This window comes from Rhamphochromis longiceps, linkage group LG13, assembly GCF_057381845.1.
Source record: "Rhamphochromis longiceps isolate RC_006_pf linkage group LG13, R_longiceps_female_GT1.1, whole genome shotgun sequence".
NCBI classification, from domain to species: Eukaryota; Metazoa; Chordata; class Actinopteri; order Cichliformes; family Cichlidae; genus Rhamphochromis; species Rhamphochromis longiceps.
The window spans coordinates 13,929,049-13,951,449 of record NC_140569.1 but is presented as its reverse complement, the minus strand read 5'-3'; the positions used below and the strand labels follow the sequence as shown (position 1 = coordinate 13,951,449).

The 22,401-nt window shown below is 39.8% G+C and overlaps 1 protein-coding gene across 1 annotated transcript; it reads left to right on the top strand.

Annotated features, from left to right (window-relative positions):
• Positions 1-16,338: 16,338 nt before the first annotated feature.
• Positions 16,339-19,034, top strand: nkx1-2a (NK1 homeobox 2a). The gene is made up of 2 exons (XM_085428599.1): positions 16,339-16,736; positions 17,994-19,034. Exons 1-2 carry the CDS (start codon positions 16,547-16,549, stop codon positions 18,602-18,604), a joined length of 801 nt encoding a protein of 266 aa, XP_085284725.1. The 5' UTR covers positions 16,339-16,546; the 3' UTR covers positions 18,605-19,034.
• The last annotated feature ends 3,367 nt before the right edge of the window (positions 19,035-22,401 follow it).

The following is a 22,401-nucleotide window of genomic DNA, read 5'->3' as shown; positions in this document are numbered from 1 at the left end:
TTCTCAGTAAACATGGCTGGATTCTTCTTTCAATGATAGATCAAAAGGAATGAAAACAATATTTACAGAGGAGGGCAGCATGTGGGAAATCAAGATGAAGTTCATGCCTGAGTGTAGAGGTTTAGAATCCAGAGGATGTTTATCATCCATTACACTGATGGATTTGAGTGTGTTGTCTAAAGTACACTTGACATACCTGTGGGAGGTATGGGCCCAGATGGCATACCTGTGGGAGGTATTGAAATGTCTAGGACAGAAGTGGAGTGGCAGAGAAGTATGTGAGGGTGGTGCAGGACGTGTATGAGGACTGAGAGTACGTGGAGAGGTGTGGGGTCGGAGTGACAAATGGGTTCAAGGTGAGAGGGGATTATGTTAGGGATCTGCTCTGAGCCCCTTCTTGTTTGCAACGGTAGCGGAGGGGCTGACAGATGAGGTCAGGCAGGAGTCTCTGTGGACTATGATGTTTGCAGATGACACTGTGATCTTCAGTGAGAGTAGGGGGCAGGTGGAAGTGAGCCGGGAGAGAAGAAGTCAATAGATGCAAGTTTAAATATCTGGAGTCGCCAACCAAAGCAATAGACAGTACACAAAAGAGGTGAAGAAGAGAGTTTACGAGACGGTCTTGAGTCCTGCTGTGATGCATGGTTTGGAGATTGTGACACTGATAAAAAGACAGGAGGCAGAGCTGAAGATACTCTGATGTCATTTGAGAGTAGACACTATGAGATCAAGTTGAGTGGTTTGGAGACAAAGTTTGAACATGTGCAGGGGAGGGATGGTGGAGATGTTAGGCAAAAGATGTTGACTATGGTCCTGTCAGACAGGATGAAGAGAGGAATAACACAGAGAAGATTTATGGATGTGGTGAAGGACATGCAGAGGGTTGGTGTGACAGAGGATCAGCTGTGGCGACTCCTAAAGGAACAAGGTAGAAGAAGAAGAAGGAGAAAGTCTAGAATACCACTGATATCAAAGGACACTCTGTGCTTGAAATACCCCAAATACAACATAACAAATTTCTCAGTAGCCAAATTTACGTCTTTCTTGCTGCAAAAGCACTTAATGAAAAGGACATGCACAAGTTAAAATTGCATTACTGTTTTTAATGTAAACAGCACGTCGTTATATTAACACAACTGACTTTAAACAGTTGCCACACTATTAAAAGTTCCAGTGACATTTTATTTGGTATTGCACAGTCACAGAGCTGGTGTGACTCTGGGACAAGATTTCAACACCATCCATGGATTAATTTTATGGATCTGATGTAATTAATAGAACTCCTCTATGCTGTGCACCACAAGGTCAGCTCCAGAGAGATGGTGAAAGATGATGAATCAAAACTTAAGCAGTCATTAGTGGAAGTGATTTATTATGCTATAAATCATATGAATGGGAGCTTTAATCATTGGAATAACCTGTTAGTCGTGCAATTCAGGGAGTATTGTTTTTTTAAATGTTGGTGACAAAGTTTTATGACTGTTCATAACCTCGCTTGTTGTGTCGGCACCAGATGAATGCTGGCACTATCTTGTTCAGCACTCCCTTTGGAGAATCAATAAATCTGAACTTATGCAAGATAAAAAAAAATCCTCCTGAGATAAAGAAAAAATGTGTTGATGTGGTTTTTCTTGTGCAATTATTTAAAGTTTAGTCTGGAAAAATAGACAGATTCTGTTAATGTGACCCCTGACACTGAAATGTAGAAATGTTTGGGAACCTGATTTCTCTGCTTTTAGTTTTTCCTAAGTCATGCTTACTATCCACATGAAATATTGTGAGCAAATCCATTTCATAACAAACATAAACACGGATATTATGAACAAAGACAAAGAACTAAATTTGCTGATGTTCTTTAAAGAGACATAATGATCTAAGGCAATGAGATAACAATACAGAAGGATGACATTTAGCACTCGGTGGCCACAGGGCTATCCACTTTTAGGTAGAACTGTGCAACTGCTCATTTCTTAGTACATTTAGGCACACGGTGAAGATAACCTGCTGAAGTACAGACCAAGAAAGCTGATTTCAGTGACTTTCATGGCACGGATCAGCTGGACTGAGTATTTCAGAAACTGCTTTAATATCTTTGTGGTTTACAGGGAACTGAAATAGAGAAAGCATCCAGTGAGCAGCAATTTTGCACATGGCTCCATCCTGTCCTTTATGAGTCATTCAGGGTCCTGGTGGTATAATAGTGTGGGGGATATTTTCTTGGTACACTTTGGGCTCCTTTGTACCAATTGAGCATTGTTTATTGCCACAGCCTACCTGAGTATTGCCATAGTATACCCATCTTATGAAGACTACTTGCAGAAGGATAATATGCCATGTAACAAAGCACAAACCATCTCAAAATGGTTTCTTAAACATCTCAGTGAATTTTCTGTACACAAACAGCCCCCACCCTTACCACATCTCAGATCAACAGGGCACCTCTGGGATGTGGTGGAACAGGAAATTATGGATGTGCAGCTGTCAAATCTGCAGGAACTGCATGATGTTGTCTTGTCTATATGGACCAAAATGTCAGAGGCCAGATGAATGTTTCCAGTATCTTGCTGAATGTATCCCATGTCAAATTAAAGGAGTTCTGAAAGCTAGGTGTACCTAATAAAGTGGCCATAAGTGCATGCCCACATAATAGATACAGTTAAGAGAAATATAATCATGAAGTAAGAGCATACTGGATTAGAGAAAACCATTACTGGTTAGTAAGTAGCTTTGGTTCTTGGTTTTGAATTGGCAAAATAATGGTAACTAATGTCTTCCTCTGCAAAGGTTAACCCACACACACATCTGCACATAAACACATGCACAGAGTTAGAGTTGGAACATGGAGCAGGACATAAACAGGTTTGGGTTGGGCAGCAGATAACTATTTATGCAGTGAACCAAACTTTGTGCATCTGACCTTCAAAAAAATCAACATGTGAACAAATTATACTCAAGTTTTAAGTAAATGTAACTTTACATTAGCTGTAAACTCCATATATTTACACATAGTCTAAGGTCTTTTCCTGAAATGTTGTTTACACACCGAGAAAAAGACAACTAAATGCCTATCTGGCCTAAAGTTGGGAAATTCGAGAAGCCATAACTACACCAATAAATCTGCTGATGATTATTCAGCACCCTGGCAGAGAGGCAGCTGTCAGAGATATGTAGTCAGAGACAGCCAGTGTCTTTGAACCTGAGCAGAGTCTTTGTGGCAGTAGATAGATGATGCCGGGTGGAGAGCTACACTGATACTTCAGCATGGCAGCTGTGTGTGTGTGTAGCTTAGGCAACAATCTAGCAGTTAACCTTCCTTCAACTGCCAACTGAGATGACCCAGAATAACACTGCTAATGTTTAACAAACACAGGTGACAGGGTGTATATATGTGTGTTTGTGTGTGTTTGTGTGTTTATATCCTTTGATAACCCCATCTTGACCCGGCTCATCTTCTAATAGTCCTTGTTAGGGCCACTAATCATTTCACAGACTGTTACACAACATATTTCACTCTCCCCCAGGAACACGCTGTGCTGCCGGTGACGCTCATACTTAATAAAGCCTATCCAGCAGCCTCACTGTGCAAAACAAGCACAGGCACACACGCATGTAGGAAACTGTATGTTTTAGGAATAATGTGGCTTGGAGAACTTTATTACTGTAGATGGAACATGTAAAGACTAAATCTGGTGATAAAAATATTAAAGTCTCCAGGAAAGAAATCCAGCTTGGACAACAGGACTTCATTACAGTACTGTGAAGAGCCAGCAGATGGCAGCATATCATCTTGTTTGCATGGAGGTGATTAGAAACTGAACAGCCAGTCTGGGCTGACTTGTCTTCAAGTTTGCTGTGCCTTTATTATAAAAATTAATTATAAAAGGTTATTAATGTTATTCTGTTTGTCTTTCTTTTCTCAGGTCATGACATCTTTGAACAGTGTGAAAAAGTCTCTAGATGCTCCTCATTTCTTTATATTTTGCTCTAAGGAGCAAAGAATTTTTTTAAAGGTGGTTTAAGTAGAAGCCTTCTGGTCTTTCAAAGTTCTTCTTCGGATATACGCTCTTTTTTCACTCAGTTGGTTTTTATGTTTTCTGGAGCTAAATTAGAAAAATGTTTTACAGTTTAACAAAAAATTGACCTAAAATGATTGTATACTCCTCCAGAAAATTTCCCAAGAGCTATTAGTTGAAAGCCTGGCATATCTCAGCGTGCAGAGTCCTTAAAACAACTTGAGGAAACTGGATAAGTTCTGATAAGTTCTGATAAGTTCTGATAAATCACTGCATTTATTTCCAGTTTTTCTAGCAAAAGTCAGTATGTGACATTTTCCCTTCCCTCTCCTCTGCACTTTCAAGCTCGCTAACACATTTTGTTTGTTATTTTGTGTCATTTGTTTGATTATAACCTGTTCAGATGAATAAACTGAGGCTGCTGGGGAACGTTTGAGGTAAGATCTTTAAAGTCACAGCTCCCTCTTCTGACAGAGAAAATATTAAGCAGCAGCTCACTCCTCTCTCTGAGAGGAAAATAATGACCATACTGAATGACCATATTGCAAATAATGCTACGAAGGGCAATCAGAAGTTTAGGATAAGATATAAAGTGTTTGTACTTTAAAAAAAAATGAATGACTTATGGTGGGAAACACAATCTTTAAAATCTGAATGATGTAAAATTATTTCTAATGCCTTTTTAAGTTTGAGTATTTTATAATGAAGTAAACTGATGTTGATACTTGTGAGATAAGCAATAATGTAATACTAATGACCTGAGATTTCAGCTTAAATAATACACAGAATGAGGCAGCATGATACTACCCTGATTCATAATCCAACGTAAGAAGTCATATGTTCTGGTTCCAGAGTTTAAACCAGTAATTTGAGCCAAACTTTAACCTTAAACCTTAGAATGTCTTCAATATATTCAGTTTCTATAATTGAATATATATTTCTGGAATATACTAAAAGATAACTTGGAGCTACTTTCCACCTAACTTCCATATCAACAAGACTTTAAAAAGCCCCTTAAAACAGATAGTTTTGAAATTCCCCTTGAGTTTGTAAGTGTTGCACCAACAGGCCACCTCACAATAAGTGGTTTGAATCCACTGGCCAGCTGGGGCATCTCCAAGTACTCCAGCTTCCTCCCACAGTCCAATAACATGCATGTTTGGTACATTAGTGATTCTAAATTGGCTGTAGGTGTCAGTGTGAGTGGGAATGTTTGTCTGCCTCTATGTATTAGGTCTGCCTGGATAAAACACTTTATGACTAAACAACATTCACATCCAGCATACTTGGGTTTAAAATCTTGAGTGTTATATTTAAAAAACTAAATTATCTGTGTACACATGACAAAAGGCAAAAGAAAATTAGTTTTTTTGTTTATTTTGGTTAACAGTCCTGCATTGAATTATCCTCTTGTGTTTATTTTTAAGTGTTTTAAATTTCGTTTACCCACAGTGCACTGATTTTTATGAGGCTTGGATAAGATGTGGGAAAAAGCAGTTGGTTTGGGCATATAGGACACCTACTAGGTGAGGGGTTTTGGGCATATCCTATTGAGAGAAGGCCCTGGGACTGACCCAGGACGCGTTGGAGAGATTATGTCTCTCAGCTGGTTTGGGAATGCCTTGGTGTCCTCCTGGATGAACTGGGGGACGTGGCTGAAGAGACGGGGGTCTGGGTGTCTTTGCTTAGATTGCTGCCCTCACATAATTGCTGACCTCCATAAGTGGCCAAAGATGGACCGCTGGATGTATTTGTGATTCTGTTATGTACTGGGATTAAAATTTGGAGATTTTTCAATCTGGAATCAAAAATAAAAGTTAAGAGAAAACAGATGGTGAAATGCAATCTTATTAACTCATACACTTGCAACCATCCTTTTAAATTAGACTTTTAAATTATAGACTATGGCCTGTAATTGACCAATATCTTAACTAACATAAATGGATTACTGGTAGGAAATTCAAGCTATTCCCTCAGAGATCTCTCAGTGTCCCAGAGGTCTTATCAGTTGCCCTCCTTGTCCCTTATACTCCCCTATTTGCTGCTAACTGTCACCCAGCCAGATAGATCGGGGTCTAATAGAGAGGCCTGCTCTGTTAAGTGATTGAGCTGTAAATACAGACTGTCCCGATCTAAGACTCTCATCATCTGTAAACTCATTCAACACTCTCCGTCCTCTCCCTTGACGTCTGGGAGAGTCTGAATCATTTTCATCACTGAGCGGGGAGGGGCCATCTCTGATCAGGAGACAGAAAGAGGAAAGAGAGTGAGCCACACAGCTCATAGTATAAATATATACGTGTGTGTGTGTTTCTGTGTGTGTACAAATGTGCATGTGAGAGGGTGCTGAAGCATCAAACTACATGATCTTTCTATCACCCCACAGAGAACTGAGATTGTCCCGGGCAAAATTTATGAAAATGGTCATAAAAGGTAAAGACTTCAGAAATGGAATATGTCGATAAAACCCACAGCGGCACGATATATGGCAGTTTACTGAAGAGATGAGTGGCCCGGCTGTTAGACAACTCAAACCTAATTTTCTCAAGTCTTGTAAGTCAACAACCCTAAAGGTTTCATAAATCTTAATATAGGACAGATTCATCTAGAACATATTTACTGTTTTGATGGCGTGCCAACGCAGCATTAATTGCATCAGTACAAGAGCTCTAATGGCAAAATTTGCTGTTTTATGTCAAAAAGCATTAATGTGCAGAAAGTTACTCTAGCTCAGCGATTTTTAAAAATTGAAATGAATTATATTTTATGGGCAATGCCACAATTATTCCCTTAATTTTGAAGCATAAATAAAATACTTTGATGCTTTAAATGTTTCAGATTCTGATTCTGCAAAATAGGAAATGGATTTCAGAAAATATTGAATCATGATTAAGTATATCTTTCTCACTTGGTGGTTTGCTCCAAGTTTGAAATAGAAAACTGTGAAGTTAATGATACTGAGCTTATACAAAGACTTTAAAAAGAAATCTGGCAAGTGGCTCTTGAAATCAATCGGGTTAAAGTGAAGTCAACTCGTTTTAATTTCATGGACTGTCCAGTCATATCTTATTAAGAACAATTAATGACCCACTGCACCTCTGACAGACAATACTCTGATCAGCTGACCAGATTTATTGGTGAGTCACAAAATAATTTAAAGTATTTAGTGAAGAGTTCTTAATGTGCACTGAAAATCTGTAAACTCTTTAATCTGTTTTCATACACCTACAGGTTTTATTACATCAACCTTGCTGGAATGGGAATCAACAATGTGCAGTTTGGTGTCTCTGCTTTGGACCGTTTTGGCCCTAAAAAAACACAAGTGCCAATTTAACTTTAACAAATATCCTACAATTTCCCCCTTCTGCACTCGGCCCTTTGACTACAGGATGCTCCACATGGGCAGTGGAGCCTGCAGAGCCAGACAACCAAGGGGGACGCTTTATGAAAGCCAGGGACTCCTCCCACTGGAATCAAACCTCCCCCTGGACCCTAACCGTTTTATTAGCACAGAAGGGCAATAAGCGCTAAAGGAAAACAATTACACCCCAATCATTTCCGATTCTTTGGCAGCCATGGGCCAAAACGTCTGAGGATGAAGGTTGCAGGGCACTAGAACAGGGCACAGCTATGAAAACCAACAAGAAAACATCTTCAGGAGATGCTTAAAAGCTAAACAGAAAAAGCGGACAATATTTTTGCTTTACATCCTTTAAAAAAACAATCTACTATGAAAATATCATCAACTATGCAATGCGCAAGAATGGCTCTAAACACGTTTGTTTGTTTTTATGCCAAAAAACTGCTTCTGTAAAGGGTCAGTACAAAATACAAAAATAATATCTTTAACTCTTTGTAGGTTACAGAAATAGTATGTAAAAAAAAATAATGAGGAAAGGCAGTATTGATTGTTTCAGTTATTTGGCAGCAGAGATATTAGAGGCTTGTATCTTAAAGTGGAAAAATAAATCTAGAAGTCTCCGTAATTCTACACTGAAAATGAAAGCATACAGTAAAGTATTTTCCTGTATATTATCAGGGTTATGTAAAATGCACACTGGGTAAATAGATCCATTCTAGCAGGTAGGAATCAGTCCTTAACTGCTATTTCATATGTGCCAGAGCATTAATTAAACCCTATGACTGCAGTTTATTACTACATTTATGGGCTTATAATAAATCCGAGATATATCAGGGCTACCTTTGAGTTTAATGTGAATGGCTAAAATATAACACAAAACTTTTAAGGCCTTGTATGAGTCATTGGTCATGCTCAGTGTCAGCAGTGAAGCTGCTCTAGGGAAGCTGGATCAACACTAATCCTCCTCCCATGGAGGTCACAGTCTAGTTATGAGAGGCAAAGGTTCCCTTTGCTGTTTGCAGCTCAGCTTCCATTAGCAATCTGTTAGCCACAGTCCATTGAGAGGGAAGACCGCAGCACAAACTCCTGGGAGCACACAAACGTACAAAGACGCACACACATGCTCACGGCACAGACCTTGTTTGATGAAAAAGAACAATTAAGGGAGAAATGAGGGAGAATCATCAGGGGAAATGGTTGATGAAGACTTTATTGATTAGAGCGGCTCCACTGATCCAGCTCTCACTGTAGCAATTACCACCGGCTGCTAGCGACAGTGGGGGCCTCACGATGTGGGGCCCCATTTGAAGACCGTGGATCTAAAAAAAAGAATTCTTATTTTGTGCAAGATTTTGAACAGAACATTTCTTTATAAAAATAAGGGCCAAATGCAAGTTTTTTCCACTCGGTTCAGTCAAAAAAAAAAAAAAAAAAAAAATCAGAGAACACTTCAGAAAGACTGTTAATATATAACAGAGACACCTTGATTGGAAAGTATCTCTGACCTCAGGACAGATGAAAGATGGCAGACGATTACAATGTAGAATTTGCTCTTCATTATCATAAATCACTTACCAAAAGAACCCCCCCATCGTTGTGTAGTCCATATGCATGAAGCGGGCTAAATTCTGCATATAATTGCATGGAATAAAGCAGCGTCTTCCTCTTTTCTTTCCCCCCCTCTCTCTCTTTCTCTCTCACACACATACAAACGCCAATGATTAATTCAAATCCCTTGTGAATAAGGCAATAAAGTCTAATGGGGGCACATCTGAGTCAACATGCCTACATACCTACCAGAGAGGCCAGTTGCTGTTCGTTTGTTTGCTCAGCTAAGACAGCTTGGTATTTGTATTTAAATCAGACTGTTGTGCCTTCTCAGACCAAAGACAAAGGCAAAGAGTACGCTGCATTATCAGTGTTGTTTAATTTGCAAAACACAAGCTGCCATCTTCAAACCAGTGTTTTCTCTACTCACAGATTGCAGTGTAGTTTAAGCTTACCAGTGCACATCAATAAGACAAGAGCCTGAATTTCTTAACAAGGGGAAATAGATTTGATCTAACTGTGTTATGAGTTTGTGGTCAAGAGCTGTTTATGTTAATGTGGCTTACAACTTGCATCTTCATCACTGCAGCTGAGGAATCAAGCTCAAAGGTCAGATGAGGTGACCTTGGGAAAGCTTTATTTGACTAGAGGATTTGAAGAAAATGTAATCTAGGAAGTGACCTGGTTTGTTGCAAATACAACACGAGTGGCTTCATAAAGGAACCCAAGCAATGGCCAACTCCATTTTTGAGTTATTGAGGGAAATGCCTGTTGAGAATTTACATTTTCTGTAAACACACAATGCTAAAACTAGGCTGAAATTGAGAACTCATTTTGGGCATGGCACGACACCAGTCCTTCCAATCACATCTGCCATTACACAGCCACTGCGCTCATTCTGCAGTTCACTAACTACAGTCTCACAAATTCACAACCTCATGAACTATTTAGCAAGGGCACAGAAACAAAACAGAGATAATGGTCAATGGAAAAATATAAAGGGACAAACACAATCTGTTTCTGCCCTAGATGGAGATGAATGGAGTGTAATCCACCGCCTTCCATCACACCTACGCGCCCTGCACCGTGGCTGCTCCCTGCTTAACTGCAATGATGATTAATCCTACACCCACTATTTATATTTCCTAATTGTAATTAGCGTGAATTATCAATTATGGTTAGTGCCTAATTGCCCTTCATAAAGACAGCTTCCCAGGTTTAAACGGGTCCATTTAAATAATGTAACTAATAGCTCTTGCCTTTACGTTGCAGATATATCTTCATTGTTCCACGCGTGAACCGTGATGGTTGCTCGTAATTTAACAGGGCAATCGAGAGAAGGAGTGCAGGTGGCACTGCGGGACTAATTATTGTTAATGAATTATGATGTGACCTTCTCAGAACAATGGCTAATCAATGCTTGTGTTGAGTGACAGTGCGCTCTGTGCAGATGCCAGAGCCATTACTAGCAGGCCTCAGCCTTGTGGAAAACAGGCAGCTGCAGCTCTTTCTGCCTGTATCCTCTTGGTCTTTCTAATTGTGCACACTCTCCTCTGCTCACCACGACATTCACCTCCCTAGACTGCAATTGCATTTTTTGTGTGGACAAGAGATGCTGGCCAAAATACCTATGTAGACTAATTTGCACTCCATATAATCTATAGTCCAGCAGGGACAATAAATTAAGCCAACCTGGCTTTGTACAAATGACAAAACGCTGCTATGTAACACATTTACACCAAGCAGTCGTTGCTGTTTGTATTTCATTTCTAAGTGTTTTTACCAGTATGACATCAGTGTTTAATGCTGTTATCCAGTTACCGTGTGACTGAGGTTAAAGAATAGAAATGAGATCAAGAGCTCTAATCGCTCTCATCTTTCTCATGAGCCACAATCATGATTTTGATAAATTTATACCTATAAAGGACACAAACCTTTCTCTACAATCTGTCCTCAGATACTTGGATGAGTTCAGATAAATTCAGATATATTCATAAATTCATTTTGTCTCAAATCGAACACTGCATGTGCACTTTTATGCGCTGATTGCAGCTTTTCACTGTGATTGGTGGGCTAGATTCTGCATTTCCTGAAGCTTTTCAATTTGTAAAGCTCTGGACACAAACGTGGGATTAAATTCTTCCACAGTGAAGAGAACAGGCTAACACTAGTGGTCAGCACTGCTACTTTACAGGAAATATAGTTCCAAGTATTCGATCGACGTAACCATCGTGATGCCACCCATTGGCGAAGTCATGAAATGAAGCCTCCAGCTGAACATTTCCGCTGTCATCATTTTGGTGTTTGAAAGCTGACATGATGAGCAAGAAGTGAATCTGAACACAAAACTGGGAACACCCCATGCTCACTGGCTAACGACTTGCTGTTGACAAGGTGTCTGTAAGTGAGCATAGTGTCTGTAATCCTCAAATAATGACCATAATTTACAAAACTTCATGTTTTATTCAACATGAGTGCACGAACTCACCAGGAAAGTGTTTTAAGTTCAGTAGAACAGGTAGACTTTCTTCAACTAGAGAAGCCGCCCCCTGCTGACATTTAAAGAGAATGCCACTTCAGGGTACTTCCACATTGGCTTCGCAGATCTAAGAGTTATAATAATAATAAAAAATAATACATTTTCAATTAAAAGTGCTTTTCAAAACACCCAAGGACACTGTACAGAGCAAATAAGACAGGAAAAAAAAACAGGAAAACACATGTTTTACAATGTCCATGGTTGCAATCTCTAGGTTGGACGCGCTCTTTGTGTGTGGATGTCTTTGTGCCTTTGTGGGTTTCCTCTGGTTGCTCCAGTGTCCTCACACAGTTTAAAAACAGGCTGCTCATCACATTCTGTAGCAAAAGTGACAGCAGAAATAAAAAAGCAAACAAAGAGAGCAGGCACAGGGTTAATATGATGATAAACAGAGGGAAATGCAAGACTATGTGTATATGCACAGGCGGTTGACTGGTAAGTGAGACACAGGTGGGAAGAAGGCATAAGTGGAAACAAGCGAGGTAGGGCAGAAAAGAATAAAAGCAAGAGAAGGAACAAACAGAGGAAGTAAAATCACAAGACACATGTGAAAACTAACGTTTCAAAGTAAAATAAGAAGTAACCAAAAGACAAATAACTAACCTGCAACATTAGGACTAACACTAAAGTTGAAGAAAGAGGCAGAGAAACATGGAAGACAGGAGGAAAGGAAAAACTAAAAACACAAAAGGGCCACAGATATGGTGAGGACCGTAATGCTCTCAGTGTCTCTCAGTCCCCTGTTGGCTGGCGATGGTGATCTGTCTCCATCCATTCAAGGTAAGCTACAGCTTTGCATGCTCAGTCTCTGACCATTGTAGTACACCAGATGCTTGTAGCGTAGGTACATGATTCAGACACTGGGTATTCAAACAGAAACAGGCCCGTTTAGCTTTGTGCATCCAAAAAAACCACAAAAACTACCTAATAGAAAACACACATAAATCTAACTCAGGGCAGTTTTTCCATGACTGTGGATAAAACAAGTCTTGGGTAAAATGGCTACCCTTTCAACTCCACCCTCCAGTCATTATTTGGTACAAAGTTTGCACACTTTCCTGACCCGACTACACTATCCTGTGACGCTAGCTGACAACACCAATGTATGAACCGACCTTTACCTTGTTGTGACAGTAGTGTGGTATGACTGACAGTGTCCCTCAGCATAATTTACCCCCATCCCACATCGCCCTCCATCTCCTCTGCGAGGCAGTTGACCCCTTTACAAATCACCCCCAACTTTACACATCTGCTGCCTGTCAGCATCTGCCAGGCGCACTCACCCGTCCCGCCTGTAATGAAAAACTCTCATTACTCGCCTCCACCCAACAGGTATACAGGCCGTTAGGACAATTACTGGGCAATGCCACTGACCTTGTTGTCAGAGAGTCACACAAACACAGAGGGCTAACTGAAAGAAGGCCTGGCTGGTTGTAGCATCCACAGGCATTTGGTAAACACAGAAGAGCTGGCAAAAAAAGGTGAAAAAGTTTTATGCCCATTTAGGAATATTATACTGTATTGAGCTACGCTGGCACACATCAGTGCCAATGACCTGCAACACAGAGAATGCGTTGAGATAACTCCAGAAAAATGATTAAAACTACTAATGTGCATGTTAAATGCACTCAAAAATTGATTGACAGCAGGCAGGTTTTCTTTATGTTTCAGAGCTGTTGACTTCTTACACTTTTTGTTATTTATAAAACTGTCAGACCATCGGGTGCTTAATTTAAGAGACAAAACTGCCAGTTTGGTCAGTTTAGTTTAGTTTAGAACCAAAACAATGAAACTTCACTCTACTATGTTGGTTTTAAAGGATCAAATTAGACTTTTTTTTAAGTTCCCCTGAGTCATTGTTGTTATTTCAGTGAAACACTGCGCACTATAAAAACTTGATTTACTCAAAAATCTTATATAAATGGTGATTGCACTCAACTTTACTAAGTAGCTCCTGAGAAGGTGAGTGCTTTTTTACACTAAAATGTTGAACAGAGTTACTGAAAAGCCTTTGTGTTAACATTCATAAAATGTGAAATTCCATTAATTTTGATTTGAAAGAATCCTCTTTAATATTTCAGTTCAGAAAAGGCCTACATGATGTGGGAAAAACAAGCTCAACATCAAAAGTAAGTTACAAATATAACTGAAAGGTTATATGTCAGAAACACTGGAATGAAGCAACGAAGAAGAGCATTCAACCTCTTTTCTTTGCTGTTTCTATGCTAACAGCTTTTTGAAGCTGCACTTAGAAGCACAATGTAGAATTTTGCTAAATGTCAACATAAGAATGGTAACAAAAACTCCTAACAATATTATATTTAAAATGGTAAAATGGCCTGCGTTTGTATAGCGCTTTTCTAGTCCTTAAGGACCCCAAAGCGCTTTACACTACATTCAGTCATCCACCCATTCACACACACATTCACACAGTGGCGATGGCAAGCTACATTGTAGCCACAGCTGCCCTGGGGCGCACTGACAGAGGCGATATCAAATCAAATTTTCATGTTCTTAATTTCACATGTGTTAGTTTCCTTTCTTTTTTTTAATTTCTTTTTTTTTTCTGATCGTTCTCATTTACTCTTCCACACTCTTTTCCTGTCATCTTTCCACTGTCTCCCTCAACATTAACATGAGTGCTAAAGCATAAAAGCCCATGACTATATTCTTCAGTAATATGTCTTGAAAAGTTTTGGCAGCTGGTACAGAGGATATACTGGGCCCTTAAAGGTTAACCAGACACTTGCTGAGCCTTTGTTTGAGTCCCACTTTACAGGAGATTTGGGGAGACTGTGGACTTTTGAGAAAACAAAAGACACTACAGTGTGTGAGTAGAACTGGAGCTCATAATGTTGCTCCTGCCATTAAGACAAATTATCTGATGTTTAGCAGACTGGGGGCAGCCTCCCTGTGAAGTGACGACTTTACTGACCCTGGAGGGGGGTCTTGGCTGGAAGTGTGTCTCTTTGGCTCCCCACTGTGTTCGACAAGGAATTCTCCTCCTCTTTGAAGTCTCCTTCTGGCCCGTACAGACTCGGAGCTGAACCAGCTGCTGTTCCCGCTCACTGAAGTCTACCTGAGGGCCTCTTTGTCCTCGAGGCTCGTCCCTTTTGTCCCACTCAAACAGATGTCCAGCCACTGGGCTTTCACGTAGGAAGTTGTAAACCTCCAATGTGCACTGGGCTCTATTCATATGGAGGGACTACAGTAATGGCCGTGCAAGGTGCCATACACATGTAAATGCTGACATGCGGACACCCTGTAGTGGTGGCTTCAACAAATGTTTGACTATGTAACTACAGACTGTGCCAGTCCAGAAGGCTATGACTGGAAAGTAATAAAACTCCCATGTAACACAGTAATCATCTTGACCTGTGTAAGTAACACAGGAAACTGTGTAGGGGGGCCTTTAACAGTGTGCAAACACGTGTAGATCCCCCATGAGCAAGAAAGTAAGTAATTTTTTTAATTATATGGCACCTTTCAAAACCAATGTTAAGAGGTACTTTGCAAAAGAATAAAGAACAAAGACATTAACAATCATTACAGCACTGGTAGCCTGTATTACAGAGATATTGCTTGTCTGCCTTCTGTCTCATACTCACAACATAAGGACCTCACAGGCTTAGATAGTAAAATTTACATTACAATTTTATTACACAAGTACATTTTGGCAATGACTCTTAAGTCTATTTCTAGTAAAACATGAAAAAGAGCGGGGATTAACTCAAAATAAAGTATTAAGAATAATTTAGATCATTCTAAGATTAAAAGAAGTTTGTAGCAAGACGATCTGTGCAGTTTCACTTACTAGTTTAGCTTCCCAGTATCCAAAATAACTGCCTGTTACCCATCAGGTTTTATCTCTATTGGACACCTGCTGAGAATATTGATCCAGTGCTGGTTTCACCATTTTAGCCATCAGCAGGCATGAAGCTCCAAACAATCTCATGTCACTTTTTATTGAATACTAATTGCAAGCACTATGGATCCGATTGACTGTGAATATAAATTGATTGCATGAGGTGAGAAAACAATCAGCTGCATTTATACCGTGCCTGCAATTTAGCTTTGAATGTAGCATATAGATTAGTGAATCCTCATGAATTCCCATGTCTTTGTTTAATTTCCTCTAGTATGCGTGTAAATTTTACATCTTCAATTATCAATAAAGAACAGACCTAGTCATTTGAGGCTTTATCTTCTATCCTTAAAATGTATACATTTCTTGCAGTCCATGGCTCTTAAAAACACTGAGACTAAGGCTATTAAGACTAATTTCGTGATAGATAAGATAAAAGAGTTATATCAGAAGGCTGCCATTATAAATAGGCAAACATTCTGGAGGGAAGGGTTTAAACTGCCATCAGAGATGCTTTTTTCTTTTTTCTTTTTGCAATATTTTAAGCCAAATCTAATGTGTTAGAAGTGACAATATTGTCACAATACTTGTAAATAATCATTATCAGTGTACTCCTAAATATTTAGTCAACATCTAAATATAATCTGGTTACTTTACAAGCCTACAATTTCAGTGGCAGCAAATAAACAGCTATCTGTTTACAGGGAGACTCTGAAAACCCCTGATTTCTGCTAAAAGATATACGAAAGTCTCCGTCCTAGTGATGTCTACAAAAAAAGGGAGAGAGAGAGGGTCCAATTTGGGGAGACGGGGCGATCTCTGATATGGATCAACTGCCATCTGTGCACAATTTACTTTCAGGTCGCGAATTGCGGAATTTAATGATATGGGTGATTATCGGCGAATACTTTGAGCCCATTAGGGGGTCGTGTGAAACGCTAATAGTGTTTGTGTCACGTGTCTGGTTTGGAGACGGGTGGGGGGATAGACGCTTTAAAGACTGCGCTCCGGTCACGCTGCGAGACTGACAGACTGAAGCAGAGGAGTGAACACAACACTAGGAGGTGATCACCGCCACAGAACCCGGTCTGATGAAGTTTGAAAACAAGGAGCAGACTAAGCTATGAGAAGTTTCTCTCCGGGCGCGTAATCGAGCACATCAGCACATCTATCTCCAAGAGTCTTTCTGCGTAAAGGATGCCTCAGCTGAAGAAGTGACAATGACGTCCAGTCATAAGATTTCCTTTTCTATAGTTGACATATTGGATCCGAACAAATTCAACAGTAAGAAGGTAAACGAACTTTCCATCATCAAGGAGAAGTTATTACCTGCGCCAAACGCGGAGAGAACAACTTTGGAGTCGGACAGCACTGCAGGTGGAGACTCCAGACTCGAGCGCACAGAAGCAGGTAGAGAAAACGCCTCAATTTTATTATTTTAAAACACACCTCATAGCTTGGCTCTAATCTTTTCATTAAATATATTATTGTTTGTGTGCCTGGATCTGTAAATTACCTTAAAAACACACAGGCATATCTTGTGCATATTTATAACTGAATGCCTAAATGAGACGTCTGAACACTGTAACATGAGGACGTATAAAAAAAGTTAAATATTTGAAATACTTGAAAAGTTTTATTTTCTCCAAGCCGAGACCAAATAGCAGAAAGTGAGGCGCTATCTCTCAGATTTATTGTCATCTCTGTATGACCTTCCCTTAATTTCCAAGGCTGCGTTTCCTTTCAAGGAAGCCACAAAGGCTTGCTCCCAGAGCCCCAGTATGTGATTGGCATTGGGACAGGCAGGCTAGATAATTGTTTAAATCGTCCCATTGAGGATGCCTCTGCGCGCTTTGATCGATATCCCATTACTGCATCCTGCATATCTCCCTCCAGCACCTTGCAGGTACAAACTTCACACCCCATCCATGTCTGATCCTAAATATCGTTCGATTAAAACTTCCCTTTAAATAGATGACATTTATCGATCCACCCGCAAATATGAAACTCCATTAGCACGTCATGGCTGAGGTGGCGAAGCTGGATTTAGACGGGATTTCTTTCCGCAACATGACATTTGAGGCTCTGTGTGGTTTATAAATTATTTAAGGATTAGTGACCAAATCTTCCTCTCCTCAGAATCTATGCTTTGTTCCGCTCCAGCGACCCCAGGATCCTAATCAAACGCTTTACAGATGTCAACTCCTAGGCCTTCTATGTTTGGTAAACTGCAGTTCACACGGAACAAAGAGGAAAAACACTCCACAAGGAACACACATTTCCTAATCAGGTTACAAGTGATGTCTGTCCTGCCAGGAACTGTCCTTCAGCACCACGGAGTTAAATTCACTCCTTGGCGTTTGGTCCCAATTGTTTAAATAACAGACTCACTTAAATGTCACCGTTTTCCTCTAAAATCAAATAAAGAACCTCTTTAAAAACACAGCTCAGTCTTGCGAATCACCTCAAAAATTTGTCACCTAATTTTGCCCGAGCAAGGAAAACTCCGGTTTCTTCTCATACTTTGTCAACTAACACCTCACAACTGCAGCTCAACTCAATTTTAGAGGAAAATAAATAATATTTAAATTGGGCAATTCTCCACTGGGTTTGCTGCTGCGACTTTCAGGATGAGAACTGACTTTTCTTTTTCTTTTTTTACCACAGAAGATGCAAGAGATGAACAATCTGCACTCTCCAGGCACCCCGAAGTTGTTGTAGACCCCAATCTTCTCTCCCCACCTGCGGACACGGAGCCCTGTCTGACCGGGCAACAGGACAGTGGAGACGGGGAGTCAGCGGTCACCTTGCAGGACCAGTCAACGCACAAGCGCCGGCGCCCGGACCAGGCCTGTGCCAAACCACGGCGAGCCAGAACAGCGTTCACTTACGAACAGCTTGTGGCCCTGGAAAACAAGTTCCGCGCAACTCGGTACTTGTCTGTGTGCGAGAGACTAAACCTGGCCTTGTCACTAAGTCTAACCGAAACCCAGGTGAAAATCTGGTTCCAGAACCGGAGGACCAAGTGGAAAAAGCAGAACCCCGGGGCGGACAGCACCTTGCAGCCCGGCTCTAACTCCCTTATTAATGTTAGTCCGAACCCAGCCACGTGTGGGTCGAGCTCTGCCAGCTTCCATCAAACTTTCTCCAACTTCACCTCTGGAAATGTGATCTTCCACGCAGCGGGTGGTGTTCCGCTTTCAACCACTGGAGGGCTCCTGCATCCCTTCATGTCCAGCGGATTCGTCCAGCCGTCTTACTTTAATCCACATTTATAAAACAAACCAAGACTGATATGTTGAAGCTGGTTATACTCAGAGAAAAGTGAATTTTTGTAACACTTTGGGACAAAATAAATGCTCACGTTGTCAAACTGACTCACCACGATGAGAGTTTAAAATTATCAATGCCCTATAAAAGGCCATATTTCCAAAATAAGTGACCCATAACTTGTGAGCTCAACCATAATTTAAGCAATTATTTAAGTGTTTCTTAGTTCTGCACTAATAGCTTGTGACTGGATCTGCCGACACACCCTTCAACAGTTGATTTGACAGCTCATATTCTGTATCAGCATATTGTGTTACACCTGAACCTGTGGCATATTGGTAAACTGTTTCTACCTCCCAAGTGAATGTACATGTTTTTCTCTTGCCATTTATACAAAATTATCAGTGTAACTTATGATAATAAAAAACATGAAACGTGTATGTGTGTATCTTGTATCAGCATTAAAATGAGAGTACATTTGCAGAATATTCACTAAGACCTTTCCAATTTTAAGCGCCTGATGAGTCAAAACAGTGATTGTACTAAGAGTTCATTAATAAATGACTAATGATTTAAATATGAACTACATGCACCTAAAAAACGGGCTGTCCTATGTTAAAAAAATCACTAGGAATCTCACCAGGATCAGGCAAGATACACATACTAACAATGTCTCCAGATATTATTGATTGTTATTGATCATCGACGTGCCTTTTTGCTGAACATTGTGTGTGTGTGTGTGTGTGTGTGTGTGTGTGTGTGTGGGGGGGGGGGGGGGGGGGGGGGGGAATCAAGATGTCTAAATAAATAAATAAATAAATCTGGGTAAATTCCCAGATGATTAAACATGCAACTATTTCGCTGGTAATAGGGGAGACCGGGGATAGTTGTAACATTTTTGACATTTCTGTCTGTAAATTGGAGCTCTTTTAAGGTAGTGGATTCAAAATGTAATGCAAAGTATTTACATGTCTCTGCTATTAAATAGTGCAGCTATTTTCTCTGCAGCACAATTACCCATTGCATGGTATGGTCTCAAACACAAAGAGTGAAATGTTACAATTAACCCCATAGTCTGGGTTAGTTGTAACATATCCCGGGGTGAAATGTAACACAATGAAATAAGGGTACTAACAAAATATTAACATGTAATCTTTGTTTATTCAACACATGAATGCACTTAGAGCCATTTCCTGTGTGTGTGTGTGTGTGTGTGTGTGACAGAATGCAGAAATCTAGCTTTTGAACATATTCCAACCCCCCAAAAAAGACAAATTCTGGAATTTTCTGCAACTGAATATTTCATTAATTTTGGTTGGTCTTCCTTGAGTTTGGCCTCATTGGATCAGTGGGCATTATAACCTACAACTCTTGCACCAATTTTGAACATAACAATGAAGCTGAAAAAATGTAGTTGTTCACCAGCATCGCAATTGAATTACTTTTTATCATACCTTGGTGTGGTTTGCAAAGTGCTTCAGAAAGATGAGGAAATCTGTTTCTTGCACCCATCCTGACTTATTTCCACTACCAGTACTTCCTACTGGTCCATCTCTGACACAGTGGTCTGCATAATGTATGTGTGGGAACACAAACAGTGGAGGAATTGTGTTGCCAATGGCATTAACCACATATACAAATGTGACCAGTGAACCTCTCTCTGCTGATGTCGTTGCCCCAACTTGTTTAATATAAGTTAAAGTAATAGTGTGGTAAGTTTTAACATCTGCATTATTGTTACAACTAACCCAGACTGTTGCTGTTACAACTGACCCAGACTCCTATAGCCATGAACTAGCTAGCATTACAGCCAACGGCTAAAACATTAGCACTAAAGACCTACACAGAATATATCCCCATAGACATACAAATAACATAATTTAAGTTTGATGAGTTTAACTGCAAAGCAGACAATGCTATTAGAAATTGAAATAAAGTAGAAAAACTTACTTTTTGGCATACAAATTACTTTTTTTCATGTTAAATTGTCTGTGTTTGACAAAATGTGCTGATTTTTCACATGTGATAGCAGAACTGAATTGGGCATGTACAGGATGAGTCACATCATTTGAAACTTAGCCCTGATTGGAGAAATTGGCAGTGTTACAACTGACCCACATTACAACTATCCCCGGTCTCCCCTACCTGAAATGAGTAAAGAAAATCAAAATCACCATCTTATTTATGTAAGATAATTCATAATTTTATTGTGGAGGGGGTTATATTGGTTGGGTCTGATTATTGGGGGGGTCAACCCCCCCCGGAGATTATGCCCCTGTTATTGATATTACTGATTATTCTAAATATTGTTAAATATTGTTGTTATTCTAAATTTGTTAGCAATGACTCATAAATTATTATTGTTATTAAGACTAATCAGTTTAGGCACATGACCTATTAGTTATTTTCATGCCCGATTGTTTGTTATCCATATTTACAAAACATCAGAGAACATTTTCTCAGCTAGAAACTCACAACTATATTGAAAGAGCACCGGTTTTAGGTGATAAAAGATTTCAATTTAAACAATATTTATACAAGACAAAACTAAATACAGAAGAAAACACTAATAGGGCCCCAGAATTTCACATTCAGCATATCCCTACTTGGCCACCAATAAAGCAGTTAATTCCAGTTTACACCTTACCTTATCACTTTATGCATATGCAAAAATGACTAATGACTGACTTTACTATGAGGATAATACTTTTTCAGTTTATCTCAAGTAAATTAAAAGATGTGATTTATAACTGAGTGAATTACTTTCTTCCAGTAGTAGTTCCTCTTTACAACCACACAGTGTCACTGTTTCATTTCTTTTGACATAATATGAGTTTATTTACTGGATTTTTTTTTCTGGATACAAGAAATCCTAATAAATTAGAGATTATTTTCATTTTAGTATATTGTGCATCTCCTTTAAACCCATATGTATTTCTGCAGTGTTTTTTTTAACCAGCCTTGCTTTATGCCTTTTTAATCCTTGTAAGCCCCTTTCCTGGGAAAATAAAGTGATATGTGATGCTTTCATTGCTTTGGAAATAAAAGATATGAAGGGGAGTAGGGAATAATCCATTCCTGTGCATGCTATTTGAAATCAGAAAACAGTAAAACAGTTCAACCAGATGTAAGTATGGACCCCCTGCTGATTCAGCATCCTTTTAGTATAACTGGTTGAGGATATACCGTTCTCGTCACCTTCTCTTCATCTATTTCTTTCTCCATGCATGCATGCTTGACTGATCTAATGTATCATCCACTAAGCTGAGAGAAGCCAGCCAGCAGAAGACTACAGCTCTAGGTAGCCAGGATCATCAATTTAGTCTTTTAGCAAAGGTCTGGGAGCTTCAAATCCACTGTTGAGCTGTTGTCATTAGTTGACATCTTTCAACCGTGCATTGTGCGTTTGCTTTTTTGATCTACAATACACAAGCTGAGTAAATGGCTTGTGCTTATATCTGCAGATGTGCTTGTGCTACTGGAGGAAGAGCAGACTATGGCTGGTGCGCAATTTTTTCCTGACATCGGTTTGATGGTTAGAGGGCTGACAAGCATCCCTCAGTTAGATGGGATTTGCTTCTTTCTGTCAAAACATGGAAAATGTCAACCTGTCGCCAAGGTGCTGGTATTGGTGTGGATGCACTTATTTTATCTACTGTTATTGGTATTTCTTAAGCCTTAATCCCACACCAGGAAAATATCCTCACAGACACATGAATATTAATACAAATAAGGTATTCTTTAAACTATTTTTTCTGTTCTGACTGGTCGATATGAATGCCCCCCTCATTTGATTCTGCCTGAC

Excerpts from the sequence above, each read along its gene's own strand:
- nkx1-2a (XM_085428599.1), top strand. The coding sequence starts at position 16,547 with ATGACGTCCAGTCATAAGATTTCCTTTTCTATAGTTGACATATTGGAT. Across the intron at positions 16,737-17,993 it reads ACTCGAGCGCACAGAAGCAG|AAGATGCAAGAGATGAACAA; the intron begins GTAGAGAAAACG and ends TTTTTACCACAG.